Below are 24,598 nucleotides of genomic sequence, written 5' to 3'. Positions count from 1 at the left end.
TGAAAGCAAACACAAACAGTGAATGTTCAGCATGCCTGGTTAACTTATGATTCATTAAAAAATTTGACGTTTTGTAAGCTGCATATTGGAAAAAAAACAAAAACTGTATGGAAAGCCATACAAATACAAGCAAAATGAATTTTGTTGAATGATGACAAAAATGGTATGGTCATGTGTATAAAGACTGTGGAGAAAGAAGTTACCCCTAATTAAGTTTGAAAGTGTGGTACTCTTCCTACAGGAACTTGGTATTCCTGATGTGGACAAATTAAATATGTCTGAAAGAGCTACTCATACGTGAGTACAATGGGACTGTTTTTCACTGTTAAATCAAGACCTTGAGAAAACACTGATGTGCTCACCAGTGTGTTAGATGGTGACAGTTGTGATATTGGAATGGAAAAACAAAACTGTAGTGCATGCTCGCGTGCTGAATTTAGAAACATTTGAATGAAGTCGTGTCAGTGAAAAATGTTAAGGTCAGAGATAGTACAGGGGCAAAAGAGGGTGTAACTGGACACCTTAGAAAAAAAACAAACAGATCTTGAATTATCGTTACTGCATTGCACACAGGTAAGCATTAGTCAACTCACAGACCAATGTTAAATACCTTATCTTAAGGAGTATCAAGACACTGACTGGAATGTTTTATGTCTTTAATGGTAAATAGATGTGAGAAGTTGAAACATACAGCAGCTACTAGAAGATAACTCCAAGATAAAGGAAATAGATGAAGTAAGATGGTGTTACATCTATAAAGCAGTAGATACTATATTTAGATCCCTGGATTTTCTTGTCACATTAATCAACATAGAAAAAATGAAGCAAATCTTGCAGATTATGACCCTGTAGTCACTATGCATATGATAAGAGACACACTACCTATTTTCACTGAGCTGTGAGTGGTTTTCAGAAAATGGACTTAGATGTCTGCCATCGACACAAATACTGACCACTGCATAGGATCACTGAAATGTACAAAAGTGCTGAGAGATCGTCCGTTTGAAGAAGGGGATACGCTTATATATAAAGAGAATCGTGTTGTTTCTCGGGATGCAAAAACATTAATGAAATGAAAAGCATATTCATAGAGAAACGTGAGAAAATTCAATGTAATGTTCTCACAGGATGATTCTCAGACCTCGTATGTAATCGATATATTTCAAATAAGACCAATTATATTTCCATCAAAGAATGGTCCTTCAGATTGAGATATCAGCAAAATTGAGACCTTCATACACCACTTTCGAAGTGCAAAATACCACATGCATGATGAGAATATAAGCACAGCAGAGGCTGTAGTAGATCCAAAGAAAACAACTACAAAGTGGTCAGAAGTAAAAGAACAGGTTATTAAGTTTAGTGTAGTATGTGGATTGATCAATTAAAATCATAAAGAAGAATATCAAAACCAATAAATTTATCTGCCATTGCAGCTACTGCTTCTATCCATGCTGCTGATTTTAAAAGAGGTTTTAGTGTCCACAACTTCTTTAAAAAAAAACAACAAAGAGAAATTGCTTAGGACTGGAGAGATCTCATGGCTCTGACACTGAAAGATTTTAATTTCAGAGCAGCTCTAGATGAGTGCAAAGAGGAGGAAACAACAACAACAAAAACAAGATATTAACTTTACCAACACTGCCAAGGCTTACTGGACAAAACTCAGATTTTTTAATAAAGTATTTTTACTAATATTTGTTGGTGATATTTTCAATTATTTTTAACTAGTATGAGAGCAAAGTGATTTTCATTCTGAGATAAAAATACTTTTATTTCTCTCAAGAATCTCATATTTCACTTGTATAACCTCTAGAACCTCTTAACCATGAGATTTCAAAGTATATACCCAGAGAGTTTTAATTGTCAAACATATCCCGTAAATTTTCTGTGTTTATTTTATTTTCAACAACTAAAGTTAAACCCACTGTAAGTAAAGCTGATATCACGGACTGTCTTAGCAAATGTTTCAGCCTGTCACTGCACACGGTACCCATAATAAAACACCCTCAAGAATAAGAACGTGCAAAATAGAAAAGTGTCATTCATAAATGCCCTTACTCCAAGAACAGAATATTGCACTAAGTGGCTCATATTTCCTACAACACTTACAAAAGAAACTTCCAAAGATAATAAAATTGCAATCACAATGTGTGAAAACATTTATTATATGGTTCTAAGTTGTGCTGGTCTGATAAACAATGTAGGTTCTGAGCCTTGCCGATCCATTTACATGGCAAGTGTTTCAGTACTACTGTTCATCTGTTTGATGTCTGTAGAATTTCACAACACGTGTATGGTGTTATTTGGGTGCATACTTATAAAATTTACTATCCTCAAATGTGGTTTTAAATTTACCTCAGTTTAGACAATTAAAATAATACAAATGCAGTAGGCCTAACTATGCATTATCCAACAAAAGTATACCATTTCGGCTACTGTATGCTACGCAGGTGTATAAATATACATATCACTATTTACCAAAAAAAGTTTAAATTTTAGTTATATTTCTTAAAACATAGAAAGTAAATGAGAAATACATTGAAAAACATTGATTTTAACCCATGTTACAAATTCTGCACTCGGGCATACATACTATTCTAAGCCTTGTTTAGACTTGCAGAAAATAAATAAAAAAATCATATTACAGTATTAGTGTCTTCAAAATCCCTGTAATTTATAAGGTCTCTAAATAAAGTATATGTGGGTTGGAAAATTCCATTCCAATTCAGAGAAACGACTCACTGCTCACACATCTACAGTTTTTAGCAAAATTCTTTCTTTTGTCTTCAAGTCACTTATAATAAAAAAAAAAAAAAAAAGTGTCAGAATTATGCAGAAGGGAAAATTCTATTTCTGTTGGTTATACATTTGAGCTGCTCAGTAGTAGGTGGTACTAGTTAGGAACTTTCAAATGATTGGTTTGAAGGGCAGAGCCACTCTAGTAGATTTACTAAATACAGTGATATCTCAGCAAATCATAAGTAGGAGGTTCTTGTTTGATATTTAGCTCATCTATATCTCAAATTTGAGTATCTAATTTGTTAGATACTTGTACATGTTATATGGTGGGTGTAATAAAACAGAAACTGACCAATAAGACAAGTGGACATGTTATACGACACACAAGCACCAATACTTAACATTTTTTTCTTCATATTTCCTTTTAAATTAGGAAATTAAAACATATATAATTTTAACATTTAAATTATAAACTACATTGTGATGCCAATCTCATTGATATAAGTAGTAAAAATGTTATCCAATAAAAATTTTGAAATAATGCTCCAAATGTCTTACACGTGCATCTTAACCTACGGGACTGGATCAAGGGCAAAAGTGTTAAAGTGATATGAAAGTTACAAAACAAATGTGAAGTAAAAGAAGTTAGTATGGAGAATTCCAGTAACGTTTTTAGTTGGAACTGTTCACTTTTGTATATGTTGAGTTCCAGTGTTTTAACTTAAACACAACTGTTACCATGAATTGAAATTATTATAATCTTCTATTCACATGAAGTGTCATTGTTTGATGTATCTGCTATAAGACAAACATTAAGCTGATTTTTTTAAAGAATTTATTCAATTTACATTGACACAACTACAAATTTTATACCTGAAAGGGCCACACGGCCCCATCATGTTACATCCTGGAATGAACACTGTACCACTCTCACATAATGTTTTTAACAGTTTCAAAATTTTCACTGCAATACAATTGTTATAATAACTTTAATTAATAATTATAAGGATTTAACTCTGTAAACTGACTGCACATTTATTGATTTACTTAACTATGAAAACTAATGAGTAATTTTTTTTCAAATTTGTTTTACATTTATCAAGTCTAATAATTATCAAGCAGGCTTTAAAACATAAAAAAATAACAATATGTCAGGTACATTATGCTTGGGAATTCCAATAATTTTATTATATCCAAAAGTAATCAATGGTAAGTAATCATATAATTGTGTTTGTACATCAAAGCTTGACTGCAAAATCACTACTAATAATCACATCTCCAGTCATGATAAAGAGGACCACCTGTAATTCCTAAGATGTCTCTTGGAGGCCTAGATTGGCCCAAGAGGTCTTAGGTATCTGACACTTCATTAACTTTGTCTCCTGTAATGGCTCAAACAAATTCAATTCACCAAAACTGTTTTTTATAAAATTAAAAAAACAACTACAAAATGTTTTTTTTAAATCCAAATGTAAGTTCACATAACAGCTTTACAGTTAACTCACCTCTGACCAGCTGACAGCATTTGACTACATAAGTGTGTGGATGTTCAATTGCAATGTCAAATCCTACCACAAAATGTCAATTAAATTACATTAATTAGATTTCTAACATAACATATGATGGAGTATTTTGAAAAACAAACAATCTTCACAGAATTTAAATTTTATTAAATTAATTAATTTAATTAATCTTTTAAACCGTTTTGCCACACAATAAAATCAGTAGTTATTTTTAGAAGATGTATACAAAATTTATACCAAATCTTGAAATTTTGTGGAACACACTTGATATTAACTAGATGTATTAATAGACAATAGTGAAGTTACTAAATGTAAAAGTTTACTGCTGACAAGCATTCACAAAATTTTAAACAAGAACTATAGAAATATAATTAAAAACTTAAAAATTACTTCACTATAATCTTTTTATTTTCAAGTACAAATCATTATTTTTTGGTGTAAGGCATTTAATCTTAAACAATCATGCTATATAAACAATACTGAAAAATATTTAATAGTGCATACAAAGAAAAAATAAATAATTTGTCTAAACTTACCTAATGTTTGTAACATTATGTTTTCATTTACAACCAATTCATGTGCTTGTTCCAAGTATGCCTAAATACACATAAATATGTCTTATTACCTCAATATGCTATATTTTCTACAGCATATGCATTTTTAGAATCAAATTATCACTGCTTACTCAGTACAATTAAGGCTGAGTTTGATAGTGTAACTGGAAACACAACATTTAGAAAATTTTATTTTAAAATCTAATAGAATTATTAAGTTTTCTAAAATATATTTCTTTTCAAAGCATGTTTACACAACATTACCAAAATGTTTTATCACTGAAAAAAAACTTGAGAATTTCACATTAAGTTGGTTAAAACCAGTAAAAAAGCAAACAAAACTTGATACAAGAGGACTCTGTTCTCTAGCCATAAGAACATGAAGCCCATGACATCATCACCCACAAGCAGACATGGCATGACTTGTGCAAATAATTTTCAGACATTTTGGTATAGTCAAATCCTGCTAACATTATATATTTTTAAAAAAATGTATCCTTGTACTCTTAATAAAAATATGGAAATCACTGTTTTTCTCTGTGCATGTCCATTTTTTTGTTGATTTCAGAAACATACATGAATTTGAAACTTTTTTTAACAAAGAAAGCCCTTTGCTGATCTGACATAAAGCATAATATATATAACTTAAGTCTTCATTAATGTAATCTAGAAGTAAAAAATAAAAGGTATTCATCTGGAAGTCAAGTTTTAAGGCCTCCTATAAAATTCTCTAATAAATATGTTAAGCAAGCAAAAATCAACTGGACTATATTTCCAGTCAGGTTGCTTAAAGATTATTTTATGACTAACACAGTGTATCCAAAAACATTCAGTATACAAATTAGAAAGTCTGTGAAAAAAAAAAAAATGCTGAAAGCTATTCCAACATGTGGATGTAGAAGTAATTATTTTCAATAAAATTATAATAAAGTTTATTTTACTAATGTTTATATGAACAGTGTTATAATCTTATTTTTATGTGACGTGGTTCCTAAACTAATAAAATAAAGATCTAATCAACTTCACAAATGTAGCTACACTGATTACTTACAATAATTCAAACATTTTCACAATTCACTGTGTAATGTAAGCCAAGCTACTTCAGTTTGTTTTCTAAGATTTCTTGAGATTAAAGTTATTTCAGGTTTTTAAGAAAGTAAAGAAATACAAATTGATGCATAAATCAGTCCTAAAGAACATACAAGTTGAAATTCAAAAACTTATTGATTTAAATTTCAAGTTAAAATAGTGCTACACTGTTGGTCTCCAACATCAACTCCATGAAGACAATTATTTAGTGTATGTCCAAGCTAAGGTTATTTTAATAATAAATGCATTAATTTATAACAAAAAAAACATACTTTTTTTTTACTATCTGTATAAAACAGATACAAAAGGTATAAAAATACATTACAGAAAAGCAGTTAAAATCACTTCAATATTAAAATCTATCCCATTACTCAATATGGTTCAACAATTATACATGTTATATACAGGAAACATCCATGCTGAATAACAGCATACCTCACTCTTGGTATCGAGAGCAGGGACATCACGGTGAAGACACTTATGAGCAACATTAATCACATGCTCAAGTTTCCTTGGTTGTTCTTCAACCTTAGCAGCCAAAAATAATGCACATGATGAAATTGCCTAGGAAAAAAATATTCCCATTAGAAAAATAACTGCTACACATAACAAACATTTCTTTATTAAATAATACAAGTTTAAATAAAAGTACTCTCCCCACAACAACAACATGACTTTCACTAGAGCTGAACATAAGGATCTGATTATATCATTATTGATACAATTTGTAAATACAGTACCACAAATAGAGTTCTTAAAAAATTAAAAGTATTTTTTCAATAAAGGGTACCACTTTTAATATATAAAAACACTACAGTTCATATCAGAGTGTAGTGTTTTTATTAGTAATTACAATGCTTAATCTAAATGTATTTTCTCCTTTCAATTTACAAATTTCTATTCACTATGCATATTCAGATCTCAGCATCTTGTATAGTGATTAACTTCAACTAGTTTTCAAGATACAAAATGTAAATTTATTACTTTAAAAGACTATGACAAGTTAACTCAGATACCAGTATAATTTAATATATGACTTATCAATAGTCAATAATTAAGATTTGTATGTCATATATTTCTTGAAACTGTTTTATAACACAGCAATGTGTTTATGTGTGTGTGTACATATACATACAAACACACACTACAAAATAATAAATAATAACCATGAAAAATAACAGATTTAAGAAAGAAAAAATCTAAACAAATACTCACATTTCTATGAAATTTAGAGAATGAATGAAACATGTAAAATCGATGCATATACACAATTGCTGTATTTATGCACAGTTGGGTCCTGAAATACTATTAAGAAAAATCTTTAAAAAATAAAGTAGATTTCTAATAAAATAAAAAGTTTTAACCATATGAGAGAAGTACATATATTCTCTCCTCTGTGAAAAACAATCATCAACAACACCTGTGTTTAACCAACAGTCAATCATTATTAGGTACGTTACAAACAATTCCAGAAAAACAGTATAGAACTTCCTTTAAAACCTAAGAAAAAAACTATACAGGAAATGATTAACAAACTAAACATAAAATATGCAAAAAATATAAATAAAAAGTGCCAATAAGCTAAGTGGTTACACCATCAGATTAATAGCTAAATCTCCAGCAAAGAAGTTATAACAAGCATTTCTTGGAAAATAACTCTCATCTTTCTAACACTTTTCTATTTTCACTAAGTTGTACATTGTGTGTGTAGTTCAAATGTTGTAGTCTTGGTGATTTCATCTTTCTCAAAAAACCTCTTAAATTGTTCTCATTATTTGAGTACTTACATCACAGCTTACAGAAAGTTTGAGGCCTCAGTTGGGTAACAGAGATATATAGATGTCCAAGTACGTGCAAGTCAAGAAGAGTTTAGTCAGAGTAGAGTTAGTGGAAAAAACATGAAGTTAGCTAACATGCAAGTGATTAACCTTAATGGGTTATTTCTATTGTGTGTTTCACAGCTGTTTTGTAACAACAGAGAGGAAAAATAATTTGTCTAAAGTAACTAAACCAGCCTGTGTGGATTTTTGACGAAAAACAAAAAGAGGACACAATTCTTTAAACCTCTAACTACAACTGTGATAACCAACAAAGTACAGTGTAGTCAGAAAATTATACGTTAGTGAAAGTAAAGTTACACTGCATGATTGTAAGTTAAGTCGTACCGGCATTTTGAAGTCAGCTTCACATTTTAACAGAGATAAGGAGAATAGTTTGCCTTGCCAAAGGATATTCTACAGTAACTGACTCTCACAAAAAGGAGGCAATTATTTAAGATTCAGAATACAACTGTGATAAACCACAAGGTCATGTAAGAGAATTATTCACTAATAAAACTGTGACAAGAGTAGAAAAAAAATAATTTGTCTTGTCAATTGAATTCTAAAGTAATTAAATAAACTCGTGTAACCTTTTGACATGAAAAGAAGTTGTGTAGGTTTGGTGTTTTATGGCACAAAGCAACAAGGCTATCTGCACTAAACATCTGGTAAAAAGTTAAAATTATTAAAATTCATAAAAGGAAATTCAGGTAAATCTAGTCAAAGGTTAATTTTTGAATTAAAAACACAAATATCATTAAATCCAATTTTTATATCTAGTCTACAGTGGTAAAAGAAAAACTACAGTAATACAAGTTGCAAAGGACTTTATGTAACATAACTGTAATTATCACAACTCGCCAGGATGACTAACAGGCAAGTTCTAAAATCAGCATTAGTCACCTGAAGTTGACTTTTCCAGTCCTAATTTTGAGTTATTTGATGTTATGGCCATTTTTAGAAAATTAAATAATGAAAGTTTTAAAATACTTGTGGCAAAATTTTAATTATTATAATTCACCAGGATGACTAATGGATAGTTCAAACAGCAGCATTAGTCACCTGAAATTGGCCTTTCCAGTCCTGTTTTGAGTTATTTGACGTTACAGCCATTTTCTAATTTCAAATCAAACTAGATGTATATTGATTCTTAAAAGAGAATCACATTAAAAAAGCTCTAATGTATAAATTATAAAACTTAAATAGCATTAAAAAGATTAATGGCCTTTTAAAACATTAAAAACATTTCTAAGATCAACAATGACACCATTGCCAATAACACTGTCTAATGTTATGTATAAACCTTGGAACAGAACATGTTTAAAATGGTGTTGTCATTATGACTGTCAATGATGGCAAGATAGCAAAATGTGGCTTATCATGGCCTGAATGTTACACAGGTAACACACTGGTGCATCAGTCCCAGATAAAAGAAAACAATGAGTTAAAAAACTGTGGCCAATGTATAGTCTAGTCAAAACAACTTCCTCTTTTTGATTGTTACGGAAGCAAGACAGCTAAAATCCAACAAAGGGTTTTATTTGGAAAAGTTTGTTTTCACATTGCCCACACCAAGTCGACTGCCAGCTGCCATGGAGCCGAACCTTGAATACAGGACCATGGTCCATGTATGGAACAGATACAGCAGTGATAGTGCCAGAGCAGATAGATTTAGCTGCAGTGTCGGCAAGCTCATTCCTACGAATACCAATGTGGCCTGGTATCCAGAAAGACTGGATAGAAGTGGATGCCAAAGAGAAATGGGCCAGTTGGTTTTGAATATTGGTAAGAACAGGGTGTGAACCAATGTGAAGCGATTACACAGCCAGTAGAGAACTAAGCGAATCAGTATAAATCGTGCAGTTTGAGTACTGTTTAGCTTCTATGTGATCCAGGGCAAGAGAAATGGTGTACAGTTAAGCAGTGAACACAGATGCTGAAGAGGGGATTCTGTGAGCAACCACTGAACCACAACAAACCATGGCAAAGCCCACACAGTCACCTGATTTTGAACCATCTGTATAAATAGGAAGGGTGGTTTGAAAGATGTTCAGCAAATAACAGACAGTATTTCCAATTAGGAGTGTCTGCTTTTCTAGGATGACTTAAAGATAGGTCACATATGGGGACTATAATAAGCTATGGTGGGATGGGTGGACCAGTTGATACAGCAATGTTATCCAAGGCCAGACCAAGTTCATCTAAATGTGCCTGGATATGAAGGCCAAAAGGAGCAACGGCAGATCGTCTGTTCTGACAAAGCATGGCCAATCGAAGAAAGAAACACAATACCAGGTGGGATGCTTTGCAAAGGAACGAAGTTTCGTAGAATATGTTAAAGACAGTTGCAAAGGGCAAATATGCAAAGAAAGTTCATGAGACTCCATGTATAAGCTCTGAACTGAGGAAGCACAGAAAGCCCAGATACAGAACCGAAGTCCCCAATGATGAACAGGGTCTGGCAACTTTAAGGCTGAGGTTCTGACAGAGTCATAGACCAGTGATCCATAGTCTAATTTTGATCGAATAAGAACATGATACATCTCAAGCAAAGAACATCGATCTGCTCTCCAAATGTTGGAAGAGAGGACACAGAGGATGTTCATTTGACCCATAGCTGGTTGATGTGTGGTATAAAGGTCAGCTTACAGTCAAAGATAAGCCCCAAGAATTTTGTCTCATGGACCACAGACAGCACAACTTCACTGATACGGAGTTCAGAATCAGGATGACTTCCCTGTTGGTGGCAAAACTGCATGCAAATGATTTTAGAGAGAAAGAAGTTAAAACCATTTGCTGTGGTCCACATCAGTCAATGGTTGAGGGTAGTCTGTAGTTGCTGCTCAATGTACCTCACGTTCAACAACTGACATGAGATGTAAAAGTCCTTGACATATAACCTCTTTGCAACAGTAAGAGGGAGTTGTTCAATGATGGCATTAATTTTATACTGAAAAATGTGACTCAATACACAGCCCTGAGGGACGACTTGAAGTTCCTGCAGAAAAGAATGGGAAAGTGTCAAACCCACATGGACTTGGAATTGCCTGTCCATTAAAAAATTTTAAATTAAAATGAGCAAATGACCACATAACTCACATAAATGAGGTCTTGCAAAATGCCATACTTCCATGTTGTATCATAAGCCTTCTCAATGTCAAAGAATATTGATTCAAGATTTTGTCATCTGAGAAAGAAGATTGTTTGATTCGAGGAACCAAAAAAGACAAGCATTAACCATCCCCTCTAATGTCTTACAGAGACAGCTCATTAAAGCAATTGGACAGTAGTTTGAAGGAATCTTGGGATCCTTCTCAGGCTTAGAGAAAGGTAAGACAAGCCTGATGCCAGACATCAGGAAAAACAAACATTATCCTACTAGATCCAGTTAAAAACAATCAGAAAAATATCAAGAGAAGCAGAAGATTGATGATGTAGCATTTAATTGTGTACATCATCAAGTCCAACCGATGTACTGCAAGACCAATGAAGAGCCAATTTCAGTTCCACCAGTGTAAAGGATCAGTTATAGTCATAGAGACAATCAGCTCGAAAGGAAAGAGGTCATCCCTCTGCCCGAGTCTTGATGGCCAAGAGTATGGAGGAAGAAGCAAAGATGCTAGATACCTGGCAAAAGCTTTCAACTAGAGTACTGGTGATGCTCTGGGTATCGACTACTTCCCAGCCATCAGAGAGCAACATCGAGAGGGGGACAGAAGTATATTGCCCACTGACTTTTCCAATCTTGTCCCATATAACTTTGGAACTGGTGGTAAAATACAATTTGGTTGCAAACTTAATACAAGAGTTCTTCTGGCTTTTACATCTTATCCACCGAGCAGGTGCACAGGCCTGATGGAAAGCGATGAGGTGCAAGAGTGTGGGATACCTACAAAAAAGTACCCCAGGCCCTTTTTTGAGCTTTTCATGCCATGGGACAGGCAGAATTTCACCATGGACAAGGATATTGTGGAAAATGCATCAAGGTTTTAGGAATAAATTGAGCAGCTACCTGTATAATACAGTAATTTACTGCTGCCACACAGTCCTCTATTGATGGCTTACAGATGTGGCAGGATCAAGTTCCGGGAAAGCAGTAAAAGAGGGCCAGTTTGCTTGATCCAGCTTCCATCAGGGCATGCAGGTTGAGTGGCATCGATCACGGCCAGTCTCTCAAAATTATAGGAAAATGATCACTGACAATGGGTTATTGTCAACCCTCCATGAAAAGTGGAAGAATAGTGAAGTGGAGCAAACTGAGAGATCAATAGCAGTAAAGTACTGACTAGGTGCATGAAAATAGTAGAACCAGTATTGAAAAGAGAAAAGTTGTGATCAGAGAGCATATGCTCTATGGAGTGACCCCTCCCATCAATATCAGCACTTCCCCAGAGGGGATGATGTCCATTAAAATCCCCTAGGATCAAAAAGGGAGACAGCAACTGTTCAATGAGAGCATCAAAGTCTGATTGATCATGTGTCTCTCCAGCCAACAGGTAGAGAGAGCAGTGATGGTATGACGCAAGGAAACACGGATAGTTATGGCCTCCAAGGGTGTGTCGAGTAGCAAAGATAGGGTGGATATATGCTGATCAACCAGCAGTGCCACCCTCCATGCACTCTTCCATCACACAGCTTATCATTTCTGTACAAAGAAAACCACCAAAAGGTGATTGTATCAGTAGGATTCAGAAGTGTTTTCTGTAAGGAAAGACATACAGGATAGTGGGAAGCAATCAGTGCTTTGATGTCATCCAGATTAGAACGTAAACCTCTACAGTTCCATTGTATCAAGATGGCAATTTTTATTTTGTATAGGCAAACTGGGTGGAGAGACCTTCTGTTTACGACCACATCTTTTTTCTTTACTGTCATTATTCGAGGGAGGTCTATTGACCTCCATGGATAGACTGGGCAGGTCTTTGCTGTTAGTAGAGGATTCCAGTGAATAAGGACGTGAATGAATGATCCTTTTGCATTTTGGAGTTGGAGAGAAAGATGTACCCGAGGAAATGCCCATACCTGGAACCAAATATGCAAATTTTACTTGGTGAAATATTATGATTTAGAAACATAAGTACAAATCTGAAAATGTGTTGAAGATATATTAACCCTTTCACAATGGGCTTAGTATAATATACACAAGTTTGTCTACACATTTGCACATGTTAAGTATTTGCACTTAAACTCTTAATACAGCATGTATATCTTCCCAAAATTTGGTAGGCTTCTAGTAAATACCACAATTCTTTTTGTACACAAAAAATCAATTTTTTTTTAATGAAATATTTTTCTAAATATTTGTTTGTGAAAATATTGAGTCTCTTTCATTACTAATATGAGTGCAAAGTGATTTTGTGTCATGATTAAAAAAACGTTCATTATCCTTAAAATCTCAAATATTATTTGCATAGTCTCTACAAACTTCCAAAATAGAATTCAAATGTTTGTTTTCAGTAGGACTTTATATTTTATGTTATTTTATATACCCTAACTATGTGAAGTCTTTCATTTGACAGTCCTTGTAACCATCTAAAAAACGTAGGAAATATAAATTATGCTTTTTTGTGCTAGAATGACTACATATAACATAAATATACAAGTGTTTTGTCTAAATAGCTTAAATTTACATAAACATTTTTTATTATATTAACCTTCCAGTCATGCCTAGCATGCATTGATGCAGTACATGTGCACTCATGTTACATGTCTTATAATATAAAACTGACCTTTAGTCTTCCCTGGCTTTTAGTTGATTAGTATTTTGTGATATACAGTCACATTTCATATGTATATACATTATTACTATTTTGAAATAAGTTAATAAACTTATTACTCATAAAATACAGAACAATAAATCGAGAAGTAAAGCAAACAATTATCTCTTCTAGCTACAACCTTTGAACTCTGTTGCTGCTGGACATAGATTCCCAAGCTTTTTAATATTTTGCATGTGAAGGATATCAACATTTTTTTTAAGTTTTATATATATAAATACAGCTGAATAACCAAAAATCATGAATGACCATACTCATACCACAGAATTACACTACAATTTATTAATCTTAGTAATTAAGATGTATTTCAATTTTAAAAAATATGAAACTTCGAGCAGATAAAAGACACAACCTGCCTTCTTGAAATTTTAGTTCAAAAGAACATTGCACCATTTTCACAGATTAAAATTACCAAAAAAATCATTATAGGAGCAGTCTAAGCTGTCAATTGATTATCCACACATCATATATTGAAGTAAATGTACAAAAGGAAGAATTTCCAAAAATAGAAAGAGGTGAAGAGTGCCACTATGTTGATTCAGTACAAAGCAATTTCTCAACAAAATAAAAATATACGCAGTTCTTATTTTATATTCTAGATTTGTTAATATTGGTGATTTAAGTTCTAATTTGTATAAAACTAAAGACTTAGTATTTTAACATCACAAACATCTGCATTCAATATAACATGTGACTCACTAAAATCTATATTTATATGTTTCTTTTAATATTTACTTTTAAATTAACTAATACACAATACTTAGGTTTCAATGATAATCTACAATTTAATTCCAAACCCATTCACATAAATTCATAAAATTTTAAATTCAACAAACACAATGGCATGGCTTTTGACATGTGACCAATTGTAAAAGGGTTAATGGAATCCTTCCTACACTTCATCTTCAAAAAAGCAATTTCAAAATATTCTTTTTAGGCAAAAGAGAGGGAAGTTTATATGTTAATAATTATTCAAGTTTTACATTTGCTTATAAAATTTTGAAATATATATTTTTAAGCATTGAACATCCTTAAGAATATGACACTATTTACAATAGACTAGGTGAACTCCTCATGAGCTAAAAATGTTGAACACACACACACACACACACACACACATACATATATATATATATATGATCAAATTGCAGAACTGGATACTCTTATTTCAGGTTGTGATTTAACTTAATGTTTGTGAAACATGTTATGCAACTCAATGATAATAAATCAAACAATATTATAAATATGTTCACACTGACTTACAACACAAAGAAACCTAAAGTAAAACAATGGTAATTGTATTTACCTAACTGAAGTATATTTAACAAAAGTTTGACTGCTATTTGAGTTACTTAGTTACTAATTTAATGAAAGAGTTTGGGTGGTATTTATGCATGGGAATCTATAAACTGAATTGGAATTTTGAACATAACTGCTTACACTTTCTACATTCACTTAGTAACTTTCCCTGTACTTTGAAAAGTATTACAAAAAAACACTGAAAGGTTGTTAACTCACTTTAATGCTGATGACATACTCTGGCTTAAAAAAATAATTACAATGTCCAGCAATTTCAGCTCTTGTAACATTTTACTGCTGTTACTCAACACTAGATTGTATTAGAATTTATAAATAAAAGATGTCAAAAAATACAATCAACAAATCATGGAAAATAAGATAATATACTAATTATCGACCATTATTATTACATATTATAGGTATACCAATGAAATATTATAATAATACAAACATTATGATGGTGTAGTGATGTGGCCTTTGACCTGTGACCCATTGCAAAAGGGTTAATTGAATCATTCCCACACTTCATCTTCAAAAAATCAATTTCAAAATGGCCTTTTTAAGCAAAAGAGAGGAAGTTCAGTGTAACAAAATGGAAACAAAATATACTAATTACCATCATAAGTTAAATGACCAAAACTGTTTCCCATGTAAGTACTATTATTAAAACATTTGTTTTCCCTTTAATTCCTCACATTCAAGACAAACCATGGAGTTCTTTTAAAAACAATCAAGATGTATCACCAGTGTTGCAACAGTTTACATTGTCTATCGAGATCAGTTCCATATCATTGGGCCCAAAAGTTTTCATAATTTATTTTTCTTTTGAATGTAAATTATTTGCAGTGAAATTCAAATTAAGCAATATGCTAAAGTTAGTGTCTATCATCAGTATAAAAACCCAAGTTATGAGTTACAAGCACCTGGATTTACCACTGAGACACTGGGGGCATAATAAATTGTTTCTCAACTTGCAACTTTTTGTCGTAAATGTAATTTTTTTACCAGATTTTCTTATGCATTTTAATGTAGTAGTAAAAGCAATTTTTGTAAATATATTTATAGCACATAAACTATTCCATATTTCTTCATACAAATTTGAGCAATATTGTCAAGCATGCACAACCATAAGCCACTACTTTCAAAACAAAACCACATTCATTGACTTTGACAAAACACATACTATGGTATATCAAGAAATGCCATTTTACGTAAGTCATAAAATCATATATACCTATAGAGGGTGCTTTCTTAAAATATATCTGTAGTCATTTTCTGTGATAGTTGATAAATCATGGTAACCACCAAACCTCTTACCTTTAACTAATTATGTAGTCACATGGTAGTAAATCAATAATGAATTACCCCAATAAATGTTTGATTTACAGGAAGGTAAAAGTACATCGCATCTTGTAATTTTGTATCATGACTTAAATATATGGATTTTAAGTAGTCTCAATAACTGATTAAGTTAAATTCAGGTAAAATAAAGCTGGAAACGTGGGATGATATACATAATTTTAATATACTTTCCTTTCTCACATTTCCCTTTTTCTTTGAAACGCAAATCACACAACTTTGACTGTGTATAAAACACACACACATATATAATTAAACATATTCAGTATTAAATTTAAAACAAACTTTCATTTTAACGTTAGGCCTAAATAGTAACGTTGGTTTCGAAATTATAACGTCAGCGAGGCCTAAAACGATGTCAATGACGCAACTAAGGCTACGTATGCAATAAAGAATTATTTAAAGGATACACTTTGAGTCTTTGGCCCATATCTTGAATAAAATTTGCAGCTTGTTGTCTATAGGACAATTCTTTGTCTGCATCTATGCCACATTTTTGGGTTGGATTTGTTTGAGGACTTAATAGCTGTTCTTTTGTGAAATACCATCTTTCATCGCCCGCCATTGACCTGTGTCAAAGAGGAAATATGGTTTCGTAATTCTGAAACAAAATATCGAGACAAATCAGTACAACATATGATCTTTATCATCTTAATTTTTCTGTTTCTAGTTAATATGAAATATAATTTTATTTCGATACCTAATAATTTTTTGTCCAATGATGATAAGCTACATGTAGTATAAACCATAACTATAATATAATATAATGTATAAATTCGAAAATAACAACTGGACAAAGGCATCCGTTTACACACTATGTTTTATCTGTGCACAAAAAGTATTATTATTTATTTATTTTAACATTTAAATGACGTTTGAAAACACAACAATTTTTAAAAGCTCACACATAAAATATTATGATTTATTGGCTATAAGATAAAAATCTACTTTTCTGTACTCCAAATCGTGTAAATTACATAAAATTTCATACGCAAAAAATTAAAGTTTGTTTTGTTGAATTTCGCGAAAATTTGTTTGTTTTTGAATTTTGCGCAAAGCTACACTAAGGCTATCTGCGCTAGGTGTGTCTAATTTAGCACTGTGAGACTAGAGAGAAGGCAATTAGTCATTACCACCCACTAACAATTCCTGGGCTACTCTTTTACCAACGAATAGTGGAATTGCCCACACATATAAAGCCCCCGCGGCTGAAAGGGTGAGCATGTTTGATATGACGGAGATTTGAACCCGCGACCCTCGGATTACTTCGCGAAAAGCTTACTCGATGGTTATCTGCTCTAGCTGTCTCTAATTTTGAAAAAAAAAATAGACTAGAGAGAAGGTATGGTAGCCAGTGTACACTCTTCTTTACCAACAAATTGTATGATTTACTGTCACCATTATTACGCCTTCATGCTAAAATATTGAACACTTTCGTTTAAAAATTTGAAATCTGTGACCTACTGATTGCTATAAGTGCTCTAACCACCAAGCTACGCTAAACAAAAAATTTAAAAAACACTCTTGAAACTCAAATATAACATACTGAGATATCCAAACGCGATTTAAAAGCGTTGTGGATATTTCCTTTTCTTAAAGCCTGACATTAAAATAATAAATTTTACATTTCGGCGCATTATTTGTGTTACATTCAGCTCAATTACTGTCTGCATAGAACACTGTCAACAATAATTTTAATTGTTTTTCTGTATGCAATATAATGGTCATGATAAATGTATGTTACATGGTAATAAAAAGAAAACGTGAGATAACCTCGTAACAAACTTAATGATTCACGTTTTATGAACATTTATTTGTGAAATATTGAGATGATGAAATCTCACTGCATTTATTCATAATTTTGGTGAATAGGAGGGAATTTCACAATACATATTTAATAGTATAGGTTATGTACAGTACACTTACAAGGGCTGACATGGTCAGGGGTTAAGGCGCCCGACTCATAAGCTGAGGGTCGTGGGTTCGAATCCCGATCGCACTAAACATGAGTAGCCCAAGAGTTGGCGGTTGGTGGTGATGACTAGCTGTCTTCCCTCTAGTGCCTTACACTGCTAAATTAGGGACGGCTAGCGCAGATAGCCCTCGAGTAGCTTCACACGAAATTCAAAAGAAACAAAAGAAAGAAAGAAAGAAGAAACAGTAGAAATATTAAATTGTCTCAGTTTCTCAGTAACTCAATGTGAGTTTGATATTTACGATTCATTATTATATAGTCTCTTTACATTTCACTTGAAAAAAACAACAACTATGCAAGTCACACAGTACAGTGTTCCCTCTAATTTTGCTATTCTTTGTTTAAAACCTAAACCCTCATTGGGTAGCTTCTTTTTTGTTTGCTTGTTCGAAGTTATGCATAAAGCTAAACACTGGGCTATCCTGTGCTCTGCCCACCACGGGTATCGAAGCACAACGAATTACCATTGGGGGACCGTTGGGGAAATGCAAGAATTAAAATTAGAGCATCTGTCCAACTGTGCAAAATAAACAAAGAAGTCATGTTTTCTTTTACTTAGGCTCGAGACAATTTAGGTACGTTTATTATTATTTTAACTACATAAGCTTTTAACAAAGATAATTCAAACGATTATATTTGTCTATGGTTTTAAAATTCTGATTAAAAAACACAATGTTATTTAGCAAATTGTGAAAAGTGTGTTATTGTAATATAAACTATTTAAGAACTGTTACAGTGTCCTTCCAGTTACAGAAAAAGATTCAAACTTTTAAAAAGAAACTGTAACGCCATCTCGAAATCTAAGATACTTTCTTCAAAGAATCGCATATATGCTGATTATCTTTTCAGTACAAATTTGATCTAGAAAAAATAAACTATTGAATAATCCTTTATACAGAAAGTTATTTGTGCTTTATAAAAATAATTTGAATTCAGTAACGCAGTGTACGCATGCTGCCGTATGTAAGAGTTTTGGCACCACCATATCCTGACCTTTTAATGAAAAATATTCATACAGTGTGCTCGTTAAATGATATACCTCAAAAATCATTTCGAATAAGAGATTCGTCAGTGTTCTTTATGTAAGCGTAGGAACTTCACCTTGCACAACAAAGCGTTTTGGAACAGGAACAAGCCTCAAAATTTTGTTTTTGTTTCTGAATTTCTCGCAAAGCTACACGAGGGCAATCTGCGCTAGCCGTCCGTAATTTAGCAGTGTAAGACTAGAGGGAAGGCAGCGAGTCAGCACCGCTCACCGCCAACTCTTGGGCTGCTCTTTTACCAACGAATAGTGGGATTAACTGCACATTATAATGCCCCCACGGCTCAAAGGGCGCGCATGTTTGGACAAGCTTGGAAATTACACTTTAAGTCACTACGTTAATGACTTAATTCACAAAGTGAAGGCTAAGATTGAGGAAGAGAGCTCTCTTCTTTACTCGTAGCTCTCTGCAGGGCTATTTTTAAGATTCAAGATTATCAGATAGAGCATTAATGGGCATGGTGACATGTTGACAAAGTAATTTTAATATAACGTACTTAACTCCAGTAGCGTGTCCATCTAGGTAGCCTAAGAGGCTAAATATGCATTGGAGAATTTTGCTTCCTAGCATCCTTCCAACCTGCGATATCAAAACTTAAGTTTTTAAATTCTTCCTATATTGTGATTTACACTGATGTGAATGTATTATTTTTAGAACGATAAAGATAATCATACTATTATTTAAATTATATTTTTACTGTTATAATTTGTTTTTCACTAGAGGATATGTGGTTTTTGATGACAATTTTATATTGTAAAACTCTCTAGAACAATGATTAGTCATAGAAATGAATCAGCGATACCCTGAAAGTAGTAGAATTAATTGAGATAAAAGTTTCATTTCAAGACAGTGAATGAACAAGTGTTATCTATTGCGGTGGCTATTAGTCGTAATATGTACCAATAAGTTAATTGTTTTACTACAGTTAACGTCGTTTGTAGCGAAGGCCTCGAGCAGTGTACAAGTGTTGTCTGAAGAAATGTTAAAAGGAGGAAATAAACTAACTCGTTATAGTTTACAACTTTGCATGGTCTTAATATTAAGTTATTTTTATAAGATAATTTAAAAATATCCGTCAACAACACTATATAACTTGTACCGAAAGAAGTATCTTCAATAACATCGGACGTAAGGGTGGATTTGATGATAGTTTGAAACAGCATCAGACCACGCAAAACTGTATAATGAGAACCTGAGAGAATTTCAGCTTTTTTGATTTTTAAAAGCAATAAATATACTTTTTTCAACGCATTAAAACCTATTTGTTTTGTATCTACTAACACTTGACGCCTTCTTCTTCCACTCCCAAAATAAAAATTCTAGATACAACACTCAACTTCTTTAAATTATGAAAACAAAAGTACTTATTTAATCAAAATAAGCAGACACGCAGAACATTTGGCGTCAAGATGGTATTTTACTTGCAACGGCACTCCTTTAAAAATTAAATACAATTTCTAGGATTATATAAACGAAATTTAAGTGTAGGTACCGAAATCTTATGAGCTTTTGTTAAAAGTGAATTTTACAGAAAAAAGAAAACTTTGCAGTCAAAAGAACTACTCATACTAATTAATTTTGCAGGTTCACATTTTTTATAAAAATATGTGCTAATAAATGAAACATAGAACTTGGTGCAGAAAGATCCTTTCCGAGCGGCAATCCGAAGGTTTTAGTTTGCACGTCTGCCGGAAGGAAAAGTACTGTGACGTATTAGTTGCCAAACAAACCGCCAACGCCAGCGCGTTGAATGTAAATAAACATGGCCAGTGCATACAGAGAAACAGAGGCGGATACTGTTTTGACTTTGTGTTCTGAACAGTGTTGAGTAGCTCCATATCAATTCGAACCTACTCTGAACGAACCTAGAACAGTTACTTTTGACACAGATCTGACAAGTTCTAGTGATGACGACAGTTCCACTAGCGAGAGTAGCGAACTTGTGAGTGACATTGATAGCGCCTAGGCCGGTTGCGAGTCGGTGATACCTCCAGTGTAAGAATGGTAAGCCTAAGTCATGACAACAAATATGGTCTGTATTATTTCACGTGCAATTTTAAGCATCTTGAAACCTGTCCGGTGTTTATAAATTATTGGTATCACAGACTGGGTTTTATTTATTTATACTTTGCCGACTATGGTAACTAACACTCGGCCCTTCCACAATCATTGTACCGGATATTTATGACTCGTAACAAAATGAATTTCAATTATACATCATAATTCTGTCTATAAAATTAAACTAGATGTAGCAGTCTGAATAGTTAATTTAATATTTACCATAAATGTATAATTTATATGACATATTCCGTATATTTGTGAAGGTGTGGTTTATGCGAGCAGATGCCAACCAGGAGAGAGTGCGTTTGTTCTCCCTCATACGACAAGGTGTCAAACCGATTAAAAGATGAAGAGTGCATTACCCAGACATGAGGCTTTGATGGAAATTGCCTGAATATCGATGTCTTGGAAGCATCATACTATGAATTTGTTGACTTGAATAATGAGGAGCCAAGTCACGAGTGTGTATTTTTCAAGATACAGTTAAACCTAAAATAGTATATTTGAGTTTAACCTACAATTAAAAGATACTGTTTATCCAAAACTATGATCCTACTTAGTCATCTTAAGTCATCCAAAACAGTGAGATCCGACACAAAACATGAGCGTTCAAAGTGACCTTGACAAAGCTTTGCATGGTGTGAAGGAGTACAGTTCTTCCTATTGACCATCCGCACCCACTGTCGCCACCTTGCCGGTTCCTTCTCCTTGCACGGAAACAAAAAGAAGCTTTTGCCCGATGCCGAACCATTTTTACAACTATAAGCAACGCAGTAAACCATGTTATCATAAAACAAACATAAAGTAGCAATATCAAAACAAAAAAAATAGTATCACAAAGTATGTAATCCGAAAAAAGCACCGATAGATTTACATGAAACACCAGCACTGAAAGGAACAAAATGATCGGCGCGCAACAAAACGTATTTGGCAACTATTACGTCATAGTTGTAAAACGTCACGGAAACAGCCGAAAGACCGAGAGAAACTTGAGTTCGTGAACCCGCATATTTTGTTTCATTTTTTACCCAAAACTAAAGTGTTTAAAAATATGGCAACCACACAGGAATTATACCTAACCAATGTACAGTTTCTAAGGCAATTAATAAATTTGTTGAAAATTCACCTTTAAGTACGGCCTATATTTAATAAAATAGATCAATTAACGCTAACTTGTTGTGTTTTTTTAGCTTTAATTTAGGTAGGACTAAAATTTATCGTACTTAATACTATCAATAAATAAACGTATAATGTTATTCTACAACCTTTCTAAAAATTTTGATGAGCTTTTAATATGTTATAAATCCAACAGCATCTGATCTAAATATCCGATAAGTTAACGGCTGATAACTCCGATTGAAAATTTCTGAATAGCAATTTTGTGAACTGCAATGTAAAAATTGTATTCCAGAATACGATTAATACAATGTTCTAATCTCGTGAAGAATGAACAACAATAAATTAAAAACAGTATTATCGAATAATAGTTGTAAATTTTAATAAAGTATTGTTGAATATTTACAAACACGATTTATGGAAATGAAGAAGTAAGATTAAGAGCCTTTACATTTTTTATTTTATGCATATATACCATTTTATTTTATAAACATCCTATTTATAAAGTGGTTTATTATAATTTTCTTTTTTATAGTACTAGTTACTTTAAAACAAATTAAATATTTCGGAGAACTGTGATGTGTTTAAGACAAGCGATAGTTTTTTTATGGATATACCCTTTATTTATTAACAATTCAAGGTCGAAATTACTATTACAAAGAATGGTGAATCCTATATCGAGAATACTAAACGACATTTTGGCGTTCGCACCTACGAGTTCCCCCCGATGGATCAGCGATAAGTCTACGGATTTAAAACTCTAAAATCAGGGGTTTGATTCCTCTCGGTGGACACATCAGGTAGCCCGATGTGGCTTCGCTATAAGAAAAACACACAAAAACACACGCATCCAAGAGCAAGTGGGAGTAACATTGAGGACATGTAACACATTTTTCAATAGCCCAATTCGGCAATCCGGAATCACAAATAAGAAACTCGAATCCGATAACTAACTCAGGATTCACCATTTTTTGCAGTGATAATTCTGGACTTGAACTCTTAATCAAAGAAAGTTTATGCATAAAACAAATGTCCCCTGTTTTAAATACAATACAATCTTGCTATACATATAATTTGTGTTATATTATATATAAGGAAAGAGTGTGTGTTTTCTTATAGCAAAGCCACATCGGGCTGTCTGCTCAGCCCACCGAGGGGAATCGAACCCCTGATTTTAGCGTTGTAAATCCGGAGATATACCGCTGTACTAAAGGGGGGCATATAAGGAAAGAAATTTATACCAAACCACTTTATAAATAGGATTTTTATAAAATATAATAAACACAAAACAAAAAACGTAAGGTTTTTAATCTTATTTCTTCATCTCCAAGACAGAGTTTATAAATAATCAACAGTAGAGGTGTATTCTGTACTGAAGGTTCTTGTTTTAAGACTCTACTCAGTCTTATATCTCCTTTAGTGCATATACTCTATATTTATGTACTGTAAATAAAATCTAAAACAAACTTATTCTTGTCTCTAAAAACTCCATAAGTTTATTCCGTTACTCAGGAAGATATACATTTTTTTCGCCAATAATTATTTTTCTATCCCAGGGTTTTAGCATTTAAAGTCCATAAAATTCTCGCTTATAAACCATGGGACACCTAAAACCAGAATGTACTTGACACAGATCTATAGTTTATCACAGAAAAGACAGAAAATAATGTGATTCGTGCACTTTCGGTTTCTTAATTCATTTTAGTAATATATATTGTTCTTTCTCGGAACACTGGGCGGTTGCTCTTACGCTTTACCATATGTGCTATCAGATTAGTTCGGGCATGCGTATACTGGTGCAACAAAAGTTTTCTGATACTGAAAACTTAGCGTATTCATTATTTTTCAATACTTTTGTTTGTAATCACGCAGTGATATCAGACTATTTATTTAAAAATACATTCTGATGACTCTATCTTATCAAACTATGACTCATTGAAACATATTTTTTAAGAGTTGAGTCAAATACCGTAATAAATGTCCTATTACATGTATGTTGTCACCACAGTAAATATGCTGAAATATATAGCACTACACAACTGATAAATATATAAGATGTTTAGCACGTGCTTTTAGTAATGGATTTCATTAAAAAAATACGTTACATTTTAATTTACACAATAATTATTTAATTGCTTGTAACATTCGCGAAAATTACAACAGCGTTTTAATTAGGTTAACCTCGGCCACAATATTATATGAATTACATTCACAAATAAACAGCATACTAATGCGTGGTA

The 24,598-nt window shown here is 32.7% G+C and overlaps 1 protein-coding gene across 2 annotated transcripts in view; it reads right to left on the bottom strand.

The window, feature by feature from the left end:
• LOC143231929 (cyclin-T2-like) overlaps positions 1 to 16,763 on the bottom strand; it is a 37,096-nt gene extending 20,333 nt beyond the window's left edge. The window contains exons 1-5 of one of the 2 annotated variants that reach the window (XM_076466787.1): positions 16,574 to 16,762; positions 7,124 to 7,205; positions 6,344 to 6,472; positions 4,802 to 4,862; positions 4,248 to 4,310 (exon numbers count right to left, since the gene is read on the bottom strand). In XM_076466787.1, the coding sequence (XP_076322902.1) occupies positions 4,248 to 4,310; positions 4,802 to 4,862; positions 6,344 to 6,472; positions 7,124 to 7,205; positions 16,574 to 16,728 (490 nt within the window). In that variant the 5' untranslated portion in view covers positions 16,729 to 16,762. Of the gene's footprint in view, positions 1 to 4,247; positions 4,311 to 4,801; positions 4,863 to 6,343; positions 6,473 to 7,123; positions 7,206 to 16,573 lie in introns of both variants that reach the window. The other variant, XM_076466788.1, reaches the window with a different exon arrangement.
• Positions 16,764 to 24,598: the final 7,835 nt, after the last annotated feature.

Source organism: Tachypleus tridentatus, chromosome 11 (genome assembly GCF_004210375.1).
Source record: "Tachypleus tridentatus isolate NWPU-2018 chromosome 11, ASM421037v1, whole genome shotgun sequence".
NCBI classification, from domain to species: domain Eukaryota; kingdom Metazoa; phylum Arthropoda; class Merostomata; order Xiphosura; family Limulidae; genus Tachypleus; species Tachypleus tridentatus.
The sequence above is the reverse complement of the archived record's forward strand: the minus strand, read 5'-3'. Positions and strand labels throughout refer to the sequence as shown.